The 24,378-nt window shown below is 38.4% G+C and overlaps 1 protein-coding gene across 1 annotated transcript in view; it reads right to left on the reverse strand.

The window, feature by feature from the left end:
• The window catches only part of CBLB (Cbl proto-oncogene B), a 133,017-nt gene that overhangs the window by 60,868 nt on the left and 47,771 nt on the right, over positions 1 to 24,378 (reverse strand). The window contains exon 4 of the mRNA XM_032206243.1: positions 2,326 to 2,472. Within this exon, the coding sequence (XP_032062134.1) occupies positions 2,326 to 2,472 (147 nt within the window). The remainder of the gene's footprint in view (positions 1 to 2,325; positions 2,473 to 24,378) is intronic.

Consider the following 24,378-nt stretch of genomic DNA (forward strand, 5'->3'; position numbering starts at 1 on the left):
ACTTCAATTTATTAGAAACCGTTGTTATTTACCTAGTCTGAAAGAGCAGCACTTGACACTGCAGAACTCAACAAACTTCTAGGCTATACTAGGTGACCAGGTTATGTATATAATTAACTGTACATCCTAAAATTACCTTGATTCCTGGGCATTTTTGGTGCATGGATGCTTTAACACACACACAGACACACACTATAAAAGTACACACAAAAGGTGTGGGGTAAGGGAGATGGGAACAGTAAGAGGATTAGTACTCAGAATTCACATTTAAAGTTGCCTTTTATGAAGAAATTTAGATAAGCGAGAAAAACTGAAGTGTAAAAATAGGCACAGCAAGAGCTCTTGGGGCCCTGAAAAGGATTAGAAAGAAACACTCCAGGAACTGAGTCAGAAAAGAGTCAAGCATGAACAGACAGGCAAAGGTAGAGCTCAGTTGTTAGACAGACCAATGAAGTCGAAAAATCCTTCTTACCAACCTTGTTCTGATAGTTTATTTATATGTCACAGTATCCTACTGTCTGACACCTCAGGTACCTGTCTATTGTACCAGTGTCCAAAGGAAACTAGCAGGACCACAAACTTGAAGAGAAGCGCTTGAATCTCACATAGAAAGTACAAGATAGCAGAGAAATACAAAGAGGAACGTAATAGTGAATAGGGAAGACGATGAAGCTGGTTAAGATCAGACAGCTGATAGCTAGAAACAGCAGCTTGCTGTTAAGATAAGATGTGTAAATCCAGAAGATAGAAATTGAACTTGTGATCAAGACAGCAGGGAAAGGTCATTCAAGGACAGAGCCCTACAGGAAAAGAGGATCATGAGGAAATGTAGATTCTGAGAGCTGCAAAGAAATGGGAAGAAAGAGAGGAAGAGAAAACCAAGACACTGAGCATAGATAATCACGATCAAGTCATTTTTTTGAACTACTTTTTTCCACTTATTGATAGATACTTGATTTGATCTTCTGAAGATCAAAATACATAAAAATTTTGAGGATAATCTGAAAATTGACATGGGCAAGACAAAACATGGATTCCTTCCCTTTAACAAAAATAAGATTGATACAGTGACTTGATCACATTGAAATATTATCTACACGGGCAAGAAATTTGTTAGAAAACTGAAGCTATCAGAATACACTATTAAACCTAAAAGCTGGAAGCTAGCAGTAGGTGTGTTTAGACTAGCAAAAAAAAAAAAAAAAAAAAAAAAAAGGAAAGAAAAAAGGAAATGAAACTGTTGTAAATTCACACTGAAACATTACTTCACAGAAGTGCCAACCTACTATGCTTGCATTCTATATAAAGAATGAAAGGCTAAATTTAAAGAGCTGCTTTTGCTCAAAGCATAACAGATGGTTATGGATCCACAATTGGAGAAATTGCTCTGTGATTTGCTATGGCATACATCATGCAAGATATCAGACTTAACAACCATAGTGATGTCTCTATTATACTGTAAAATGTACAAATCTCTTGCCCCTCCCTTTTTTTGTCACAGTTATACTAATAAACACTCTGTATAAGAAAGTGATCAAGCTATACATCTTCTATTCACCTATACCTTAAAATAAATTGTTCCCTAGAAAGAAACAAAACAATACAAACTTATAACTGTTTTATTTTATATTTTCAACATTAGATTTACTATAAGGATTTAGCCAGATATCTACAAGTTAAGTTTAACGTTCATTTTATGACCAATTCTTGAACACTAAGTTTATCCAAAAACTATTTTTGATGAAATCTTCCACCATATCTCCACTATTTTACCTCTTTCTGTAACAGAATTTTGATAGAAGAAAACATTAATCACCTGTGACTATAAGTAGTAGAGATGTAGAAATCACTTCATTTACTTTAGTGAATATTGTATTTAGAAAGTAAAAGAAGAGATAAAACATACACTGTACATGCAACCAATATCAAATGCCTAATTCAGACTTCAGATTTATCAACTGTAGAATATATATGATATGAAATAACATGATTTGCCATGTACCTCATGAAACAATGTACTTACTCTCTTCACCCTAGAATGAAACCAATAAACTTTATGCAATCTAGTCCAATTTATGATTTTAAATACCACTGACAGAACTGCCTGTGCATTTTTATTAATCTTTTTAGTGAATTACAGCATTGCAACAAAGTTGCTAACAACGAATCTAGCAATTTCAGATAATTTAAAGACTTGGACAAGAAAAAACGTTTAAAAGAGGTCCACCCACATACTTAAACATTATTTGAATTTTTGAAAATATCATTCATTTTAATGCTAATGACTAGAAACAATTAAGAATTCTGCAAAATGTTAGTACTTACTTGTCTCCAAAGAATTTTCTCCAGAAATCTGCAGCATCTGCTTTGGTGATACGAAAATTATCACCCTGGAATTGGCCATTTGGAAAAATAGCCTTGATTTCTGCTAGCATGTGGCTGAAGATGAGGGACAGCTTTGTTAGATTTCTCCTATAAATATAATAAGAAAAAAAAAATAATCAAATCCTTAAACTTGAATAGGTCTTCCAGAATCTCATATATTCTGCATATCTATGTAATAATTACTGCCTGACACAAGAAAAACATTGTACTTTCAACTGAAAAGACATCGTACAAATACAAATTAGTAGTTTGTGTTTGCATGTACTTCTGAGTACATAGTTATCACAGGCCTCCATGAATACAAAGAAAAAAAGAAAAACCTTTAAAATTTATTTTTATATGTGAGATCAAACCTATTTCAGTCCAGGTTTCTAAGAATATAAGCACATCAGAGGACTGGGTTTACTCTCCTTTCCTATGGCAATTTTACTCTTTTTATTCTTTCCAGCTTTTCCTTACTGGAGCCACTTCCTATTCTCCTTTTACATGCCTTTTCTTTAGTTAAAGCTTGCTTTCAATTACCACTAGCATTAGAAACAAAATCGAACTTTTTATTTATTTATTGCTATCAGTTCACTTCCATAAGCTTTTCCTGCTTAGTTCATCAAAAAATATTTGTTTGCATAGAAAACCCATTTAGCATAGTAAAAAGAACATTGTATCTTTAAATGCAGATGAATCTTTTCTGTGGAAAAACCTTGGAAGATGGTGGAAAGAGGAGATGGAAGAAGGAAAGGTGAAGCAATCTTTATAAAAGTTTCCTTCTAGAGATTTCTTAGACCTTCCTGGCAGCAGCAAAGGGGCATTTTCCTACCTGATATATACAACAGACACCATCACCCAGGAGACCAGTTTCAGATTAAGAATTTTTATTCTTATGATCTCAGGCACTACTTCACAGTATTTTAAAAAGTTTAATAGTAAAATAATGCTTATCAATCACATAATGTGAAATTGCTTATATACAATATTTTAAATAAATTCAAAATTATTCATAAGTCTCTAGCCATTTTAAAAGATAAAGATTCAACTGATGTATTGTTACACACACACATACCAAACATCTTCCAGAATATGTAGAACAGAGTTTTCATGCTCAAAATCATTAAACTAGTATAATGGATATCCTACAGTCTTCCTAAAAGAACTCATCTTAATACTGAAGTAGTAATTATTTCAGCTAAATTTGTGTACAACTTACAATAGAGATTCCTGTGGAAGCTGTGTTGCAAATTTTAATATAGGTTTTGCTACCAGAAAAGCAATGATAAAACCAATTATTTTGAAAATATAAGCAATTAAAAAAAAAGAGTTTGATGAATACACTCTCCCTCCTCACAAGATTCAGAATGATTGTAGGACTAATTCTTTCAGTCCTTTAATTCCTCCAGTAAAATCAGATGTCTGTAATTACGATGCCCAACTGTTCCTTATTTTCTGGATTTGTTCCTTGCTATCCCCCTTCCTGTTTCTTTTGTACTTTAATTACCCACACATGTTCCTTATTATTTTGCTCCTCAGAAGTCAAGCCTGATGCACAGAAAAAGCAACAGCTATTTTAATGTGGCTTCATCAGCCTGCCCTAGACCCTAGATCAGGCAAAACCCTTTCCGTACTCAGGACAGATGAGCACATGATTTGGCACAAGTTTTCACAGAGCTCTCCCTTGGCTGGTATGCAATATGTCTACGTTGTCTACATTTCCAGTTTACTGTGCTGCAGGGGTGCTTTTCAGGTACAAATCTGCATAGTTAGCTATTACAAAACTTGCTGGATTTGTGAGGCTTCAGCCTTGTAGCAAGCTACAGGATGAAGTCACATACAGGTTCCACCTGGGGTACCTTCCCCACACTACCTCCAGAAGGCACTTCCTTGCCTGGAGGAGGGTGTGTGTGTGCCTACGAAACATACCTGCATAGTACATAACCAAACCCACAGCTGGCAGCAACTCGCCAGCAAATGCACTGCACAGACATGCTGGGGTTGTATCTGAATAGCAAACTCTGTTTGCACAACGACAGTCACGCAGAACATCAACAAACTTCTGTTTCGTGATTCAAGTTGGTAAAAAAAAAAAAAAAAAAAAAAAAAAAGAAACATCAAGAGAAAATTATCTTGGTTTGTGTTTGTATCAACAAGAAAAAATGTTTTAATATCAAACTAAGATATCTTTCATCTGACTGCAAAGCTGAAACTTGACAACAACTAGAACCTTATCTATGCTTGGACATACACCATAGCACGTATAAATAGCAAATTCTTGATCATTTGTATATATGATGGCAGTTTCTTCCTTAATTTTGATTCTTGATGTACCTGATGATTAACTCAAGTTCCTCTAATATCAAATAATCATAAATTGCTGTCTTAACTTTTCACTTAACTGTTTTTCTTCAGAATTGTAAAGCATGTGCTGCTGCACCATTTTTGCTTGTTTATGTTTACACAGCACCAGCTCTCAGTAACTTACTGAGACAGGCAAAGCTTGGTGATTTTCAAAAATTATACAAGGTGCAGAGATGAGGCCATCAGGAAGGGCCACTGATTCTCCCTACCTGTGCATTTCTCTCTTCTGACAGTGTTTATCCATTCTGGCTGTCGTGGTTCCGCTCGAGTGGGCAGCCGAGCTCCACCACAGCCGCTCTCTCACTCCCCCTCCTCAAAGAGGAATGGGGAGAAAATATGTGAAAAGGGCTCAAGGATTGAGATAAGGACGAGAAAATCACGCAATAATTATTGTAACGGGCAAAACAGACTCGGCATAAGGAGATAGTAAGATTTATTGCCTACAACTAACAAGCGAGAGAAGTGAGAAAACAAAGGAAAAAAAAAAAACAAAAGCACCTTCCCCCCCATCCACCCTCCTCCACCTCCTCCCCCCGAGCGGCGCAGGGGAACGGGGAATGGGGGTTATGGTCAGTCTACAGCACTTCTTCTCTGCCGCTCCTTCTCGGTCACTCTCGTCCCCTGTGCTGTGGGGTCCCACCCACGGGATGCAGTCCTTGATGAACTGATCCGGCGTGGGCTTCCCACAGGCAGCAGCTCTTCCAGAACTGCTCCAGATATGGGTCCGTACCACGGGGTCCATCCCTCAGGAGAAAACTGCTCCAACCTGGCTCCCCTACGGGCAGCAGCTCCTGCCAGATCACCTGCTCCTGCGTGGTCTCCTCTCCACGGGCTACAGGTCCGGCCCGGAATCTGCTCCGGCAGGGGTCTTCCACAGGCGGCAGCCTCCGTCGGTGCAGGGCCACCTGCTCCACCGTGGTCTCCTCCACGGGCTGCAGCGTGGAACCCTGCTCCACCGTGGTACTCCATGGACTGCAGGGGGACATCCTGCTTCACCATGGTCCTCACCACAGGCCGCAGGGGACTTCTGCTCCGGCGCCTGGAGCACCTCTCCCCCTCCTTCTACACTGACCTTGGTGCAAGGCTGTTCTCCCACTCCCTTGACTCTCCCGGCTGCTGTGGCGCAGCATTTTTTCCCTGTCTTAAATATGCTCTCACAGAGGCGCAAAACAACATCGCTTATTGGCTCGGATCTGGAAAACAATGGGGCCCTTCCCAAACATGGGGCAGCTTCTAGATCTTTCTCACAGAAACCACCCCTATGGCTCCCTGCTACCAAAACCTTGCCACGTAAACCCACTACACTGGCACAGGCACTCCTTGTGCCCTGTGGAGGGCTTTCCCAGGGTATCTCAGGAAGCACATACACCTCTAACCACTTGCCTGCTTCTGAAGCTCCATCCTCTAAGTGACTCCTTTTTCTCCCCCCATGTAAAGACGGATCAGTATCAAAAAATCTCCAGCTTATTTCCCATGCACAAGACAAGGTATGCAAGTTCTATATATATGGAAAACAACAACTAAACTCATCAGTTTTGGCATCTCAGTGAGCAATCCTAACAGAAGTCAAAGTCATCAAAGGTCAATGTGAGCCACCTATTTTGAGTCTCTGACACCACAAGACTAAAGAAACCAATCCTGATCAGCTCAGTTGGTATCTCTGACCCTAACACAGGAGTTTCTTCTCACACAGTGGACTGTTGCAGTAGCAGAGGGATGATGAAAACACAACCTCATATTGGCAGTCATGTGGCACAGAAGAGCTCTGATGATTCATGCTCTGGAGTGACCCTTTTGACTCATTAGATTCTAGCAGGGGAGAAGCATCTTAAGGGATCTTATTGGAACAATACCTCGGGGGAAAAAACATCAATTTTATAGAGAAACAATAGGTTTCATGCCTAAGCAGCCAGCCCTCAGGTTTGCAATTATAATATACTTTATAATATACTGAAAGGCTGGAGCAGCTTAAAGGTGTGATTTCTTCCTCAGGAGTGTCATGCCTGGTACAGAGTACAAACATCTGTTTGATTTCTGTAGAGAGAATGGATTTCATGCTGAGGAGAAAAATCTTATCTTTCAGAACAAAATCAAATAACACTGCCCCTTTATAGCAAATTGAACTGGGGTGGTCCGTCTTCACAATATAATGGTTACTTTGGTAAGATTTAGGAATATTTTAACACTAAATAATAGTATATCAACTGAATTTAAAGTAACAGATAATGTAGCTCTCTCCCATATTATCTGCAACATTTTAACAACCGTTATTTGATGTTTTTCCTAAGCCTGAATAGGCTTAGCCTTTGCTAACTTACTTTTCCTAACTCAAGCTGATGAATACAGTTCAACCCCCTGGTAGAACTTTATTTCTGAAGTACCAGTTCTTCAGTCATACTCGGTTACCTGTTGCCAGACAAATGCTTGTGCATCACAGAGCTACAATAAGAACAGAAGTTGCGTATTTCGGACAGTCTATTTACAGCCAGCTGAAAACTTTGAAACCACCCCAGATAAGATATAAAAATGAAAGATCACATTTGCAGTTGGTACAGACTGGCAAAGGTCTACTGATTTATTAAAGATCTTTTGGTTAGTCAGAAGAAAGGTGCACTTTCTTAATTTCATAATTACCCTGCCTTGTGGAGTAATAAAACAACAGCAAGCTTTCTGAAATAGAGGCAGTGAAGCCTGAAAACAAGAATCACGAGTCTGTTCACTTTTCCAGTGAACTAATATCTTCTGAATCAATTTTCTCTTTGATTCAGGGAGAGAGGGCAGGCTAGAGATGGCTGCAACAATCAGGATTTCACAACAGAAGGAATTTTCAAGTACCCATAAATGCCGTAAATTCAAAAATAAGACTCAGTAATGGAAATATTACAACAACCTGGCCCTAACCTGATCAACAACAGAGAGGAGTGGAAGGTCTAAAGCAGTCCTACCCTCCTGGATCTATAAAACAGGAAAGCGAGGCATGACCAGCATGCAGTAACAGAGATACGTTTTGGCTGTGTCAACTTTCTAACCACTGCATGAAAGCTAATTTTACTTCTGGAAGGCAATACGGTCTAGCAAACAGAACTGGATAGGGAATTAGGGAGTGTCATTTCCTTTCTGCCACTAGCCTGATTGATGAGGTGGGATGAACACCTGTGTCCTGCTTTTTACTGCCTGCGTATGAGGAGGAATGGAGTAAAATACTCTGAGAGTTCCTAACTTGGAGATCTTCAAATAAATATGGTTGACAGAATCAACAGATACATAAATATGCACAGAAAAACTTACACCTGAGCCCTGGATCCTTCGTAGTTACTGGATTTCACAGACTATAACCAAGACAAATTAATTTTTAGCAATCTGTACTTATATCTCACACACAAAAAATTGAAAATGCAGAAATATCATGTGTGTATATCACATCTACTTTCATGCTTTTAGCTTACTACCTACCATGAAAGTGATTATTTGTATTTTGCAAATATATATATTTCTAGGGGGAAAAAATGCACAAGAAAAAAGTCAGTCTGTCCAACTTTGCAGTTGTTACTCCAAAAATAAGATTACTGCTGGGTTCCCTATTTCACTGCATTTAACAAGTGTCTAATCTTTCTGCTCCTACTCTTTGTTATATAATAAACAGTGCAACAACTTTCCAAGTTCATAATATATCTCAATGGCTGGCACACACACACAAAAAAAAAGGCACTCTTCTTTAGAGCTAGGATCAGATCTGTTTGGCAGTTAGGAGTATTTTCCAGATAGATCTGACACAGAAGTAGACTAGTCTATTACTAAATAAAAGTTTATTCTTCTACAATTCTTAGTCAGAATACATGGACAAAGACAGCTCTGTTAGCTGGCAAAACCGCAAGTTGTAATTGTTTATGAATCAAGATAAAAGAAAGTTTGAAAAGCCTTCAAAAGGTGAACTGTTGATTTTAACTTTTAAAAATCCAACCCCCCCTCAAAATATTAAAGCTTTGAAATCCAAAGCATATGTACAGAGCTCATTTCACCTAATTAGTTGCATTTAAAACAGATTTCTGATCCATATGCTCAAGTTGCAGTTAAATACAGGGATCCTACAAAATACATGCTACTAATTAGAACTAAGGGAATATAGTCCTGTGACTCAGGCACAAGAGAGGGAAGTCGAGACCAACATACCTAGCTCTTCCACTCTACTGCCTGAGAGATGAGTATTTATGTTTTGTACTCCAGGCTTCCAAAATATTTCTTATTTGTATTTTGCCACCACAAGGAAATTCATGGCTGTCCAAAACCGCTCTTGACCAATTATATTTCTGCCACTAACTAAAGACAGGCAAACAGGCAGGAATGCACTAAGTTCGGGATAAATCACGTCAAAAAAAAAAAAAAAAAAAAAAAAAAAAAAAAAAAGATGAAAAAACATAAATTTCAGAAGATCTACAAAGAGACACGGCTAAAAGGGATACATGCAACTAGCAGCTCACTCGTGATAAACCAGTATAACCCATACTTGTTTATCCCCCTTCCTCTCCCAGAACTTCCCCTTTCTCAGACAGTAAACACAGGAATTAAAAAACAAAAATGCTGCTGATTTAGAAAGTTACAGACGTAGAGCACAGTCATCTAGTCTTAACAAATGATCCCTCCTTAACACTTCAGAAGCAAAGGAAATTGAAGGTTCCTGTCAATACGCCTGCAGAGAAAAAGCCTGTCTACCATCATACTTGGCAATTAGTTCAACTCTCGATCTGTGCAATAATTATTTTTAAAAGCTATATAAGGACAGAGTATTGTTCAGAGACCAAAGTATATGGGACTATTCTTGGGACAAAATATTCTTGGGACTAAAAATATACATGAGCTGTATTTCCTACTTCTGCCACTGACTCATAGAAGGAATGTAGACAAATGACTGAATTTTGCTATGATTTAGTTTCCTCACCTGCAAAGCCCAGGAAAAAGGAAAAAAAAAAAAAATAAGGAAAAAGCAAACAAAAACATTCTTCAATGTGGGAAGATTGAGCCAATGGTTAAATTCATCATGTACTAGACATGAAAAACAAGTATAAACTTGTAAGAAATCAGCTGTACACAACTACTACTTAAATCCTGAAGGAGCTGAGCTTGTCGTGTGTAGAAAAACATTACCCTTCCTCACGTCTTTCTCATCAGCCCTTTTCTGACATATACCAGAGTGTTGTGCAAGTCTATTGCAGCTGTGCTGTTCAGGATGTACACCAAAAGTAAAAAATGGCAAACTTTGGGTAAGATTTAGGGAAGGATGTTCCAGAACACAAAGAAAGCTGATGATAATGTCACCTTAAGCTTTCCTCCACCTTTTCATTTGCTTAAAAATCATTTCACGCAGATATACCCACTTCAACCAGCATATTTGAAAGACCAGAGAAGGGTGTCAACATGACAGATAGTTCTTGAGAAATTCAACCTATCTTTCAAAACTGCTTATCAGCTTTTGTTGCTTCTGCAGTATGCATTTTCTTCCCCACTTATGCAAAAACAATGACCACAGCGTAATTTAGTAAAGAAAGCTGAATACAGATACAAAGAAAGGAAGATGCACAATGTTCCTCCAAATCTAAGACTCTACAAGCTCACTCATTATTGTCTCTAATCTTTCATTTACGAACTACTGTGGCATTGGGCCTGCCAACATCTCTTAAGGAAAACTCTGTCCAAGGATTACATTTGGGTTTTGCTGAACAAACACTCCATACAACAGCAATCATGAATAGCTCTCCTGAGCTGGGCTTCACAGCCCACATTTAGAAAAATTTGCTACTTCCAAATCTGTCCAAAGACCTGTTATCAGGTGCACACAAATGTCTCAAGGTACTCCTAAGTCTATTTAATCTATTTTCTCACTAGTGCTCAGATATACTGGGTAACAAACATATCCAATGAAATGAGAACACAGAGTGTTAGCACAAATTGAAGTAAGAAAGAAAATGCAGTCTGCATAAAACAGAAGTTGAAAAAAAAAAAAAAAAGGACAAATAGTGTGCTGCCATGCTGAAGATTTAATCATTTTCCCATAACTTGGTTGCTTTTACACTATTCTTTCACTCCTCAATATCAACACATGATTTGGCACTGTTCTGCTTCCTCCATCCTCCTGAAGATGTCTTTGTCTATCAAGATCCGATGTTACTAATTTCACACTGAAAGTGTGAATGCCAAAAAATGTAATTCCAAAATCTGCATCTTTAAACAGTATTGAGGTTGTTACAGAAACCCCAAGGAACAAGGCTAAGTCCCTTTTTTGAAAAACTGAATTATCTAACTGGACATAGAAATATGAAAAAAACTTTTAAAAGAGTGAGTTAGTATGAAGCACAGAAGACGTGATAAACGTACCATCTTCCTGAACTTTCTTTAAGTGGAAGACAAATTCAAATATTTCAACCACTTTGCAAAAATAAGCAGTCTGTTAACGGCAGTAAACATTTTGAATTTCTTTGCAATGTGAGGTCACTACGATAATTCAAGTTATCAGTGTACTGGAAGTACAATTAATAGCATCTACAGGTGCTAACATTTTCCCACATAATCATCACCCTGACTATTCTTGTGAGGATTATTTGGTTTGGAGAGCACAAGCACAGAAATGGGCTGGGCAGACAATGAATTGAGCCAGCAATGTGCACTTGCAGTCCAGAAAACGAACCACATCTTGGGCTGCATCAAAAGCAGCGTTGCCAGCAGAGGAAGGGAGGTGATTGTGCCCCTCTGTTCTGCTCTCCTGAGACCCCACCTGGAGCCCTGCATTCAGCTCTGGGGCTCCCAGCACAAGCGGGACATGGATGTATTAGAACAAGTCCAGAGGAGGCCATGAGGATGATAAAGGGGCTGGAGCTTCATCCTGAGGATGAAGCCAGGCTGAGAGCTCCAGATGTTCAGCCTGAAGAAGAGAAGGCTCCAGGGAGACCCTATAGTACCTTCCAGTACCTAAAGGGGGCCTACAGGAAAGCTGGGGAGGGACTCTGTGTCAGGGGGTGTAGGGATAGGACAAAGGAAAATAGTTCTAAATTTAAAAGGGTAGATTTAGATTTAGGTTTAAATGTTAGGAGGAAATTGTTCACTCAGAGGGTGGTGAGGCCCTGGCGCAGGCTGCCCAGAGAAGCTGTGGATGCCCCATCCCTGGAGGTGTTCAAGGCCAGGCTGGATGGGGCTTTGGGCAACCTGGGCTGGTGGGAGGTGTCCCTGCCCATGGCAGGGGGGTGGGACTGGGTGGGCTTTAAGGTCCCTGCCAACCCAAACCATTCTGTGATTCTACATGTATTTTTAACCATGCCATAAATAAAGCATTTCCACACCAGTCCAAGCAAAGCTGCATGCAAAAAGGAACACGTGTGCACGTAGAGCAACTTGTGTTATTCTGGAAGGGATACAAGGCTGAGCTTGGCACAAATCCTGCTGCAGTCACCAGCAGCAGCCCAATGACCAGGGATGGCAAAATGAGGTACTGATATGACTACACGGTTACCTGCTTGACAGCAATCTAGCATGAGCAAAGGAGAGAGTTTTAGTTCTGTGTTGTGCTTAATCTAGTTCACTGTCATGCAGCACCAGGGTATAGCACGGGTTCCGAGATGCTAATACCAACAGAGCAGGCATGCCCATGTAGCACCCTGAATATCTTAGTACACAGCTTTTCGTGTTATCCAGACAGCACATCATTGATTATGTTTTGCTTTTTTTGTCTGCAGTATGTTGTTTTCTTACATGGAAATAGTCAAGAACGTGTAATATAGGCTTGTTCTTTTGGAACTTTCTATTCATACTTTATTACCTTACCTTAAAAGAATGATGATGTTGATGATGTTATATTTTCAAAGTGCAATAAATTAAAAAGACACTTCACATAAATGAGTATCCTCAGTAATAGGCAATATGAATTACCTAATTTTACAATCAAAACCTATTCAATTCTGCACCAGTGTAGTTTTTCATGTAGTCAAATCTTTCCGGTTGTTAAGCACTCTTCTAAAACTTTTTCAGGCTTACTGAACTTACTTTTCATCATGATGAATGACTGGAGAAATACTGTAATACAACCTAGCCATTTCTGAAAACAAAACTGGTAATACATTTTCCTGACATTAAGAGGTTTTTGCAAACTAATATGCATGTATGCATCATTCATATCTATCATTCTTAAGTACCTAAATCCAATTTGGGTATTTAACAGGAAGTGGTCTTTGGGTCATACATGCATCCCAACATGCTAGTGCAGATTTACACAAATTTGGCCAAATGATTAAAATGAGGTAAATCTTATCCAAGAAAGCCCAAAACAAAATTTGAAGTTCTCAGCTCCTATGGGTGACTAACCCACATACGAAACATTTGCAGAGAGTAACTGAGCATGTACTAACTTGCAGCCTGTGGATGCTTGCTAAGTGAATATCTACCCTACATTCAGGCCTACCCTGGCAACAATCCCACCAAATAATAACCTTTTACACCTTACCTAGAGACTATAACAATGTACAAATACAAAGGGGACCAACCATGATCACACAGATAACGTTAGTTCTGGTAATTCTGAGATCCTGACTTTGTCATTTTACTAGAGAGCTATTCTGATACACATAAGGGATCTGAAATAAAGTTTTAAAATAACCTAGCATTCCTTTTCACACATTAGTAGTATATAGAAGAATCAAAACTGCTGCATTTGGGGAAGAGGGTGTTTTTTAAACAAAAAGTTTTCATTACATCCTGTACACGATTCCCACTGAGTACAAGTCAAGACCTGCAACCCTCCAATTCTATTTCTTCATAGATATATTTTTCACGGACCTTCAATAAAATATGTCAAAACAGTGATTTTTACCTTAAGCCCTGAAGTTACATTTCCTGTAGGCAGACACTTTCATTAAAGCGTTGTAAGAACTGCCTGTTGGAAAGTTATGTGGAAGCTACAGAAATCATGTCCTCTGTTTATGATGCCACTCTCTAATTTTGAATGCAAGTAGGCAGGAAAACATACACTAATCATCTTCACCACTAATAAGAAGATTGTAGAAAAACAACAATTAACTGGCCTCTAGGAATTCAGATAAAATTAATTTTGTTCTATTTGTACTTCTATTGCTGTTACTCTGATGAGGATGTTTTGTCATTTTGCTGCTCCCTGAAACACTCTTTTAAGATACTTATGAGTTCCCTCACTTAGATACAGAAAAGAAAGACAGCATATTCATGGGATGTAGTTTGTTACGTGAAACAGAACTGGACATATATGTATAATTTATGATGTGCAGACAAATGGAGATTACTTAAATCAGTATTCATGGATCTTAGAGTATTGATAAATTGCTTCCAAATAATGCACTTTATTTTACAGCTGGCATAAGATGACCTATTAAGATGACCTATTAGCTACATACTTTCAATACTTTCAGAAATCATGATATTACTACATCTGTATTTTAAGTTCTCTCTTTTTTTTTTTTTTTTTTTTTTCTTTTACTGGACAGGAAAGATTTGCCAGTAAACTACACACACAAGCTGCTGCAACAGAATGATTCATAGTGGGTTGTTTTTCACATGGTCTAAAATACATGTTATTTACCAGAATGAAAGTCCAAGCAAGAGTAAAATATTGCTAAATTATACACTGATATATAATAATCATGCTCCAAACTACATCTCAAGTAATTCCTAGAACTAAATGTTATTGAGTTCCTATCAAAGTTATAATAAAAATTCCCATTTCCTCAGATGTACTTCAATCAAATCCACTTGAAATAATTCATTGAAAAGGATTTAAACATTACTTAGTGCTGAAATGCAGCCTGTGTGGAAGATTCAGTTAACAAAAATCTGTTGCATAGCAAAGCAGTGTGACACTAATGCGCATTGCATGGAAATGTACTAAATATGACTGCACTGAAAATACAAAAGTACTGAAACTGTCTTAGAATGGTGACTATGTTTCTCCAACTGGGAGAATATAAAGAGATTTTCTCTCAAAGAAGAGTAACTTACAATCTCTGGCCAAAGCCGTAAGCAACACTTATCTGCCCCCTTCACTTTTTTATATACCCTGAACCAATCAATCCTCCTGCACATCAGGAGCATCCTTAAACCATTTGAATCCAGATACGCCAGGTTATGTTAGGAGATCTATCTGTACAGAACAGCAAGGAATGAAAAGCCAATCTTACTATCTTACTAAAATCAATGCTTACTATCTTTTTCCCCTTTCAACCTTAATAAGCATATTTTACATTAATGCCTACGTTTCTAAACATGAGTCATTCCCCAGTGCTTTCAGACAGCAGTAGCATTTTTGTATGTGGCCACTTCAACATGGACCACAGTCAAAGGTTTTAAAGAAAACTATGTAGTCACAGCCTAAGAGGGAAAGTCCCTGCATGAATAAATAATCGGGCCATAAATACTGTAAGCACAGGGTAAGCATTAAGGGTCTGTGCTTGAACTGGAGGGAAGTACCAGCTGAGCTATAGAGAGATCTGCTCTGTTCAGCATATTCATGGGAAAACAGTGAGCGGTGAGGTGACAAAGTTGGCTGATTACACACAGCTATTCAATCGCTATCAGGCTGACAGCTAACTTCTAACAGCTGTGGAGTGACTGCACAACAAAGTCAGAGAAAGTTCAATCCACGAGAAGGCAAAATGATGTATTGAAAAATAATCTCAACCTGATAAAAAAAAAATAATAAAAAATGGCAGACTGAGCTGAGTGTTACCAGTCAGAAGACTTTGGATTATGATCGGTAATTCCATGACAGTATCAACTCATTGATTATAAGCAATAAAAAAGCAAATCAAACTATCAATTATCAGAGAAGGAACAGAGAACAAAAAAGAAAACATAATTATGCCACCACGTAAAATCACAGACACCTCTTAGCAAAACAGATGTATTAGAGCTGGAAGAGATACATCAATAGACCATGAAGATTATCAAAGGCTTCAAATTTAGGGGAAACTGGGTGTGCTGGATCTCTTCAGCTTGGACAAGGAGCCACAGAGAAAATACGACAGAGTCCTCCAAACTGCAACTGGCATACGGAAGATGGATAGAAGCACACTCAAAAAAAAAAACAAAGACAAAAACAAAAACACTTATCCACAGAATATGTTGCTTAAGGACACTGTGGAGGCAAATTTAAACAGGCTTGTGGGATGAGAAAATAACCAGGAAGAGCAGCTTCACAGCAGGTTACTACAGTAACCGAGCATAGCTGGATCAGGAAATCTCCTGAGCTAAAAATGGCCAGATGCTTGAAGACTGCTGGGGAAATGTAGTATGTTACAACGTTTGCCTCGTATATTCTTCCTTAGGTGTCTGCTGATGGTCATTGTGGAAATCAAGAACGACCGCACTGATTTGGATTAAGGGTCTGTCTAGTACGGTAGCCTATGTTCTTAAACTCACTTACTTCACTTCTCGTACAAGGTGATTGCACAAAACCATTATGCCTGATAATGCAAAATAATTTTGGAAGTTTTGGACAATGGAAACATCTTAAACAATTGTTCTTTCACACCCCAAAAATTTACAAGTTGTCTAAAACACAGACTATGTCACCAGCGTGGCTGCATGCTCCACTAGGAGGGTGGCCTGGCAGTGTTTAGCATAAGAAAAGGGCAGGGAGAGGTGTAACACAGCATTAGGCAGAGATCCGGACAGGTACCGGTATCATGCAGGAGCAGAGCGCTGTGCTGTGCTTTAAAGTGGCAGGGGCAACAACAACCTAGGTGGGCACTTGCTGACACGGGGGAAGTGAGTAGCGTTAAGAGAGCTGACAGCCAAGTTGAATCATAGACATCTTCGAAGATAATCAATGTCAATGGTGAGAGCCAAGCAAGACAAGAGTTCCAAAAATTAAATCAAGAGGCTCAGAGAGGGCACGAGTCCAGAGCGTACAAGAACACGTTACTGTACCACAAAGTGAAAGCATCGAAACTGACCAGCAACACAAAAACCTGTGTACCTGTGTTACCCATAGCTAAATCTCACCACATGCAAGCTATCGAAGCAATAAACATGAATGTGATCACAACTGGAAAGAAGATAGACTCAAATTCCTTCCACTTAAAATACTTTTTAAAAGCATGGAAGTTCGAAGAGTCACACCCGATTTTCACTCCCCTGAGACTAAAAACTTGTGCCGTTCTGCCTAGCAATGAAGTTTACTTTGCTACTTGCAAAAGTAAACACTGTCTGTGATTATGGACTCTTGGAACTATCAACCAGCCTCTCAAAACAAATTGCTTTGAAAGAGGAACATAAAACTAAGGACAATAGTATTTTTCCATCAAACACCCAAGCATTCCAGCTCTTGCTAGCAAGGCTAGTAAAAACAAAGAAAACAGCTGACACATAATTCACATCGCAAGTTGAAATGGAAAAAAAATAGTCCTCTGGATACTAAAAAATCCAGCTGTAAGTTTCTAAACAGTCATTTTTCATGAATCATCTTAAAATCACTACACTATATCATCTGACAAATTCTTTATATCTTCTTTAGTTTGCTTTAGTTTGTGGACCCAATGTTTCACTTTCTCTAGTTACTTGAATATTGTAGCTAAATTTAAAAATATTAATAATTAAAAACAAAACAAACAAAAAAGAACATCTCCAAAAAACTGTCACAAAACAAGCATATATTATAAAGAACCACTGGGCTAAAAAAAAAAAAAAAAGTTAAAAGCATATCCCCACTTCTGATCCTCAGACAGGCACCTTGGGATAGGAAAGGAACATTAATTTCCAAAGTTTTGTATTATGAATAATAGGAAGACTGTTTAAATTTGAAGTGTAGGGAATGATAAATCAAATATAAAAGTACATTCCTTCCATCTTTGGAAAACCCAGCCCACTGGCTAGCATGGCAGATGGCCCGCTGAGGTTTGGCAAGGTTCAAGATGTCCGTGACAGAACTCTACTTGATGTGGTACGTCTGGTGTTAGGAACCACTTTCACTCATACGAGCAATTTTCATCCTACAGAAGTGGTATCTGACATGAACTGGCTGACAGAAATGCTGTTGCAGTTGTAAGTCATATCTGAATTATTATAACAATTACTTGTGATCAACAGCTATTGGTGATCTTGCAGTCAAAGTACAAAGTCTATATCTGCTAAAAAGACTGAAACGAACTCATTAACAAAGCAGGAAATATTGCAGCTGTCAGTAAATACTCTAAAGAAGCTTGTGCAGTCAATGTTAATATCTCAGTCCCTATCAGCAAAAAGGCAATATTCTGGAGAGAGCTCTTTGTGCTCCTCATCCCTGCACGGCCCGTCCTGTCACTGGCCAGCTTTCAAAATTAAAACTTCTTCCCAGAAAAACAGGCAGGCCCTGTACACCAGTTTCCACCACAAGTCCCACAGTACTTCTTCACTCCTCCTATTCCCTAAAGGCTGAAAGTAAATTCTTCCTACGGCTCCCAGAGAGGAGAGAGGAAAGGTGACAGACAGACAGGAAGGGGGGAACAGAAGAGGCAAAGGCCAAATAGTTTTCCTGGGGTTTCTTGCTTCCCACCCACCAAGACGCATTCCACAGCTCCACAAGGGATAACCCCTTCTTTAGGATAGAAGATAAAATAGTATCTGACATACAGCATTTCCTTACAAAATGCTCGTCCATGGAGAAGTCTGAAGCAAAACATGAAACATGCAGTGTGTTGCACTTGTGCTCCTACATACCAGTCTAAATCCTACCAGATCACAGTAAACATTTGGGAAGGGAAAGAACCATACTTCATGTTAATATCCTGAACATACAAAATCCTCAAATACTTCTCTGAAGGGCCAGAGGATTAAAAGGACCGGCTGGTACGTCATAGTGACTCATTGCTTAAATCCAGAATATTAAAATATTAGCCACCAGATGAAACTTTTGCCATCAGTGATATTAGTTAAAAAGGAAAGAAAAGAGATCTAAAGAAGGTATTGTGAGAAAAACAGCAGAAGATCTATAATAAGAAGCAATTCAGAATGACAGAAATTATTTGAAGAAATGAAAAATATTTTTGAAAGGTAGGGAGTAAAGTGCAGTGCTATAAAACCCTTCAAAAGGTATTAAAAAAAAAAAAAAAACACAAGAGAGAGAAGGATAAAAAGATAGAAATGCAAAGTGGAAAATAAATGCTTCTGATTTTTCCTTAGGAACTTTATAGGTCACATTTTCCTCTAAGTTTAGTCACCTTCATTTCACAACTGGCTCACTTACTAGTTGCACAAGACACATGACTAACAAGGCAGGGTAAGTTTTGATTTCAATAGATAAGTATTCAGTCAAAACTTACAAGCATGTAAAGAACAGCTCTCAATTTGATTTTTCCATTTCTTGGTCTTTCTACAGCCGTGCTGCAAGGACTCCAGCAATACTAACAAAAAATGCACTGTTAACACTAAGTAGTTGATCAACAGGATCCGAAAGCAGCTGTACATAACCCTCTTGGAGAATATGAAAGTCATTTACTTCCAAAAGCAAGCCCTTAGCATATCTTAGGAACAATGCAAGTAATTTTGAATTGAGACTGTGCCAAGCAGCAGTTTCGATTTGCAATATTTATTCAAAGAATCACAACTGTGAAAACGAGAAAGTGTTTTCCAAGTATCTAGTTCCAAACAGTCTACTCCAGCTTTACTTAGTGTTTTTAATAAGAGGTTTAAGCAAAAAGCCACTTGGGCAACATAGCTCCTTTTGGAGCAATGCTAAATAAATCATAGTTAATCTAAACTCCCAGCTCACTTAATGAAAATTTGGAGTGCAGGCAAAGTCGTAGGAATGTGTTCAAGAGAGCAATTTCTTTTCTTGCAGAAGAAAGTTTAGTCCCCAACTACAAAATTTCAGCAGTCCAAGCAGAGACTATTAACATCGCAGAGGATCTCTCTGGAACAGGTGTAACCCTCTGAGCAGGTGCTGGGAGGTCACAGACATCTCACTGCAGGCCAGGGATTTAAGTACATAATGCGAGGCTATAGCTTTCCACACTTGCACCTGTGCAAATTAAGCACAAACCAGTGTAAAGCATCACCAATTCCAACTTCGTACAGCTGCAAGGCAGTGCACAGGTGCAGCTTCCCAGTGACTCAGAGCCAACACGTTTAATGCCATGACCACATACCTTCATTTCTTCCTCATGCAGTCCACAGACAAACCTCTACAATGGGTATTTACATACCCACAATGGTTATTTTTAACATCACGGCTGGGGAGGGGGAAGGGGGGAGTTGAAGGGGGAGATCCTGGAAGCATTCAATAAAAACATCCCTCCCATTTGTACATGGGAAACTTAAGCTTGTTTTCAAGTTGTCCTGAAGTAATTTCACCGTCAATTCACGGAACTCAATGGATTCTGCTGTAAACAAGCCTTGGCTGAAAACGAAGTTCATCCCACTGTAAACCTGATACTATGTTCAGATGCCCTAAATTCCACCTAGCTCGCTATGTGCTTGTTTTTGAAAATTTATAAACCAAGGCCCACTGAAGAAACCATGACTAACAGAAAAACAGATAAATAAATAAATAAAACACATTTAAGACCAGCAAAGCCATACTAGATTCAAACAAAAACTTCTCATGAATGGCTACAGCCAACAGCATCCAGCACTACCTACTGAAACCTAGCCCCAGTGTATAAATCTTACAAAACATGGATTAAAAATAAAGGGTTAGCAAGAAGTATCACTCCAGAGTTTATTACCTGTCTTCTGAGAACAAACAATAAAGCCTTATCCTAATTACTAATCCTTAAATACTGACCCTTTTAATGATTATCTTCCATTATAGTCAACTGATAGAATACCAAGGTTCCTCTAAACATCGTGACAGGAAAGCCAAAAACACGTAAGAAAATTTTGATTCTAAGTAGATGTCTCCGTACAGATGGCTTGCTCTGGTGTAGTGCTGTTAAATAGACAAAAAAAGCCAACAGCAGAGATTCAGTGGATTCTTGCAAGATCCTCTGAAACAGAACAGAAGACTGCAATGTTGGATATCCTTCCTTATACGAAGCGAGATCTTTTTATTACCAAATTCGTACCAATCTATTCATGTACTAGGAATACATGCAATATATGGTTGTATTTACCTACACCTAACGTCATAAAAACAGCATGTGCTAAACTGTGTCACATCAGCACATTATTTAAAAAATATTTTTAAAACATTTTTAGCTTTACATTATCTTCTGAGCTTACTACATTCACCTGTGTGCTTCACTATTTTCTTCATATTTCTTGCATTCATTTTAATGTTTACTCAGTTGACTTGAAACATATTTTTCAGCTATAAGTAGGAAAGAATGAGGTAAGTACCAGCTATCTAGATAACCAAGTAACCAGTTATTTTCTGTAGGCCTTTTAGTATCAGGGGGTGTTGATATACATTAAAAATACATATCTAATCAGCAGCTCTGCAAGGCCCATTTTCACTGAAGAAGATGACAGCAGACCACTTCCTTTCCAACACCATAAAAACAAAGACAAAAAAAACCTGAAGAGGGCATTTGTTTGTGTAGAATCTAGGGCCCAAATAGTTTCTGAGTGTTGCCCCACTCCCACACTTTCCTTTCATGCTCACAGTTGCAATTAAAAATTCTTAGCTTTATGTCTTGTTACAGACACCAGTAGCACATTTACATACCTTGCATCAGATTACACTTTTTACCCCCTCTGGAATGAAAAGCCTTTCCTTGTACTAAAGTAAAGAAATTCTAGTGCTCTGTGCTTCCAAAGCATCTCAAAGAAAAGGCAGGATTGGGCACCTGGTTCTACCAATGCCAGAGACTACTAGCAAGCACTCCACCCACCGGGCACCAGCTCCACAGAGGCTCTGAAGTTTGCATAAAGAGCCTTTGCTCCTTTTCCTTTCATGAAAGGCTATTATTATGTAAATAACTAAGGAGTTAGTGAGCCTCTGTCATACATCATGTCACACTAGGTTGAATGGATTTCGTTTAAGCAAGGTGTGAAAATGAATTGTTTGAACAGAACTTTTGCTATACCCTGCAGAGTATGTACGACTAAAGTTTCATTCCTTGATCTTAGGAAAAGGGGGAGAAAGTGATAAAGACACATTTTTAACAAGTGTTCAGTGACCTTGGTCACAATGACTGTATATATTAGGCAACAGGGCCGGAGCACGAGCGCCCTAACCTAGAGACCCTACAGCTCACCTGCTCCCACGTGCCTTGGCACGACTCTTGGCCAAGCCACTTAGCCTTCTGCCAAGCAATACCGAGGCGCCACACGAGTGACAGATTCTGTGAAGGACTATCCCTAGCAGGGCATACGGGCCTGACCTCCCTGTCTTGAGAGAACGACACGTTCTGCTAGATATCCAGGTTGTTTCCCCTGAAGATCACACAGTGTTGGCCTATTTTACTCACAGACACTAAAAATGGCCCCGAATATAGAAATTACACCTAAGAAGAACTGGTAACAAGGGATCTAACTCAGCAAAGTGCCTAGGCATTGAACTTATGAGCTTCATGGACTTAAGCTTCATGTACAGCAGTGAGCCTCAGCATATGTGTATGTCCCTGATTAATTAAAAAGGAAGCCTAGAGACATCCAAGCTACAAAAAAAAAAAAAAAAAAAAAAAAAAAAAAAAAAGTGGTAATTCAACCTCAATTTCTCTGTTACTGCTAAAAAAAAATTCACTTGTGAACATCAGCAACTAAAGGCTAGAAAGAGTAAGGGAAGAACAGTTCATATTTTAAATGGAGGGAAAGAAACAATGTCACATACCTTTTCTAACAAAAAGGTATCAGAAACTTTAGTGGTTAAAAAAAAACAAATATTCACTCTCAAAAGCACAAACCTATTTTAGCATCTGTTGAAAACACCGCATTATCTCAGAACATAACTATGACACAAACATACAAAACTATAAATACAATTACATCTGCAGTTTTTATCTAATCAGATGTTACGCATGCGAATATCAAAACCAGAAGGAAAACAGCAGGTTTTGATAAAGGTTGAAACATTCTACTATTTATAAGGCATTAAATCTTGCTCTAAATCGAGACAGTCCAGTTCCTAGCCTAAAAAGGGAGAAATGTCAAACTTCATGAAGTCCACTTGAATATTCAATAACTCTGTTGTTTTTACAGGAAAGGTGCTATATATATATTTAAATATAAAAACATAAGAGATTGCAAGAAAAAAACTCTTTGCCTATACTTAAAAAGTTGTATGTCTTTACATCTGAACCTAATATTTTAAATAAATGAACATTACCAAAATATTAATTAACAATGCCACGTACTGGAAGATTACATGTAGCAGGTAAGCAACCGTATGAGGAATTGTCAATTTTTATTCTTTTGCTATCCAAAATTTGTAGAGACCGTTTAGTGGGGGAAGAAAACAAAACAAAACAAAACAAAACAAAACAAAACAAAACACAGAAGATACTCCTCCTGTTTTTAAATTGTGGAATCTTTCCCTTACTTTGTTTTGTTTAACTGAACTCTCTCACATCATAAAATCGGATTTTGTCCCAAATGAAACTAAAAGGGAAAATCTATCTCCTGAAAATAACAAAAACTTCCCAAAGTAAGAGCTGTGTTGAATTTCATCACACACACCACTCCCTTCTCTTGGCATGTGCTGAGAGTCCCCTTCTGCCAGTGCTATCCCTCCCCGTAGCCATGCTGTCACACAGCTGGACAAGGGGATTCTGCAGAGGGGTCAAGGGAAGTATGGATTAGCTTCTCCATCCAAATCATGGCTTTTCTTCTCCTTCCCTTCCTAAACTTCCACCAGCAGAATTTCAGGAGAGGTTAGGGAATGAGGTAGTAGCCCAACTACAGATCTTACCAGGAATAAAGGTCTGTTTGTTTGCTTAGTTTTATTTGTTTAGATGGTGGTAGTGGTTTTTGCTTTGTTTTGTTTTCATGTAAGAACATCAGAACACCAGCTTAAATTTTCCCTTTTATACTTCTTTTTCAGCTAAAATATGACCAAATTGTTTTGCCTTGCAATATTAATACCAAGTTGCACAATCTCTCGAAACAGAGGTAGCTAATGGAAAATTTTACATGTGCTTAGTTAGAGCTACAGGAGTCAGTGCAGGTTTGTGCAAGTTCTCCGCATTTAAAGGTGTTTTTTTCATACTTGAAAGACTTTTCAGTAAAATTCTGTATTTGGGATAATTTTCTCCTCTTAATTTAAAATCCCTGATGTTCTCTTGCCTTACAGAACTTACTGAAATACAGATTTATTTTTTTTCTTTTTAAGGGAAATAATTGAGTGAATTTTCTTGCAGCTAAGTCAGATGTCTAGTGCTTAATTGCCTTGTATCCAGTTCAAGTGAAACACTGCCAAATCAAAGTGGCAAATGAAAATAGCCAGCAGAAACCACTTCGGATGTTTGCAAACAACTACTTGAAGTAATGGAGAAGAAAGGCTTGCAAATGCTAATGGATCACTCTAAATGATGTTACCTACTCTGCATAGGTATTTCTTATATGCCAAAAGCAGTATTGTGCTTTACATGTTTTTGGAGAGTTAGCAAGTCACAGACAGCAAATATCTATCTGCAAATCCTCTAATGAAAAAGAAGGGCATCCCTCTCACTCTTGCACTAGGTTATAATCTTTACCTATGATTCACTTTTGTAGCTATATAGT

The sequence above is a fragment of the Aythya fuligula genome, chromosome 1 (assembly GCF_009819795.1).
Source record: "Aythya fuligula isolate bAytFul2 chromosome 1, bAytFul2.pri, whole genome shotgun sequence".
Classification (NCBI taxonomy): Eukaryota; Metazoa; Chordata; class Aves; order Anseriformes; family Anatidae; genus Aythya; species Aythya fuligula.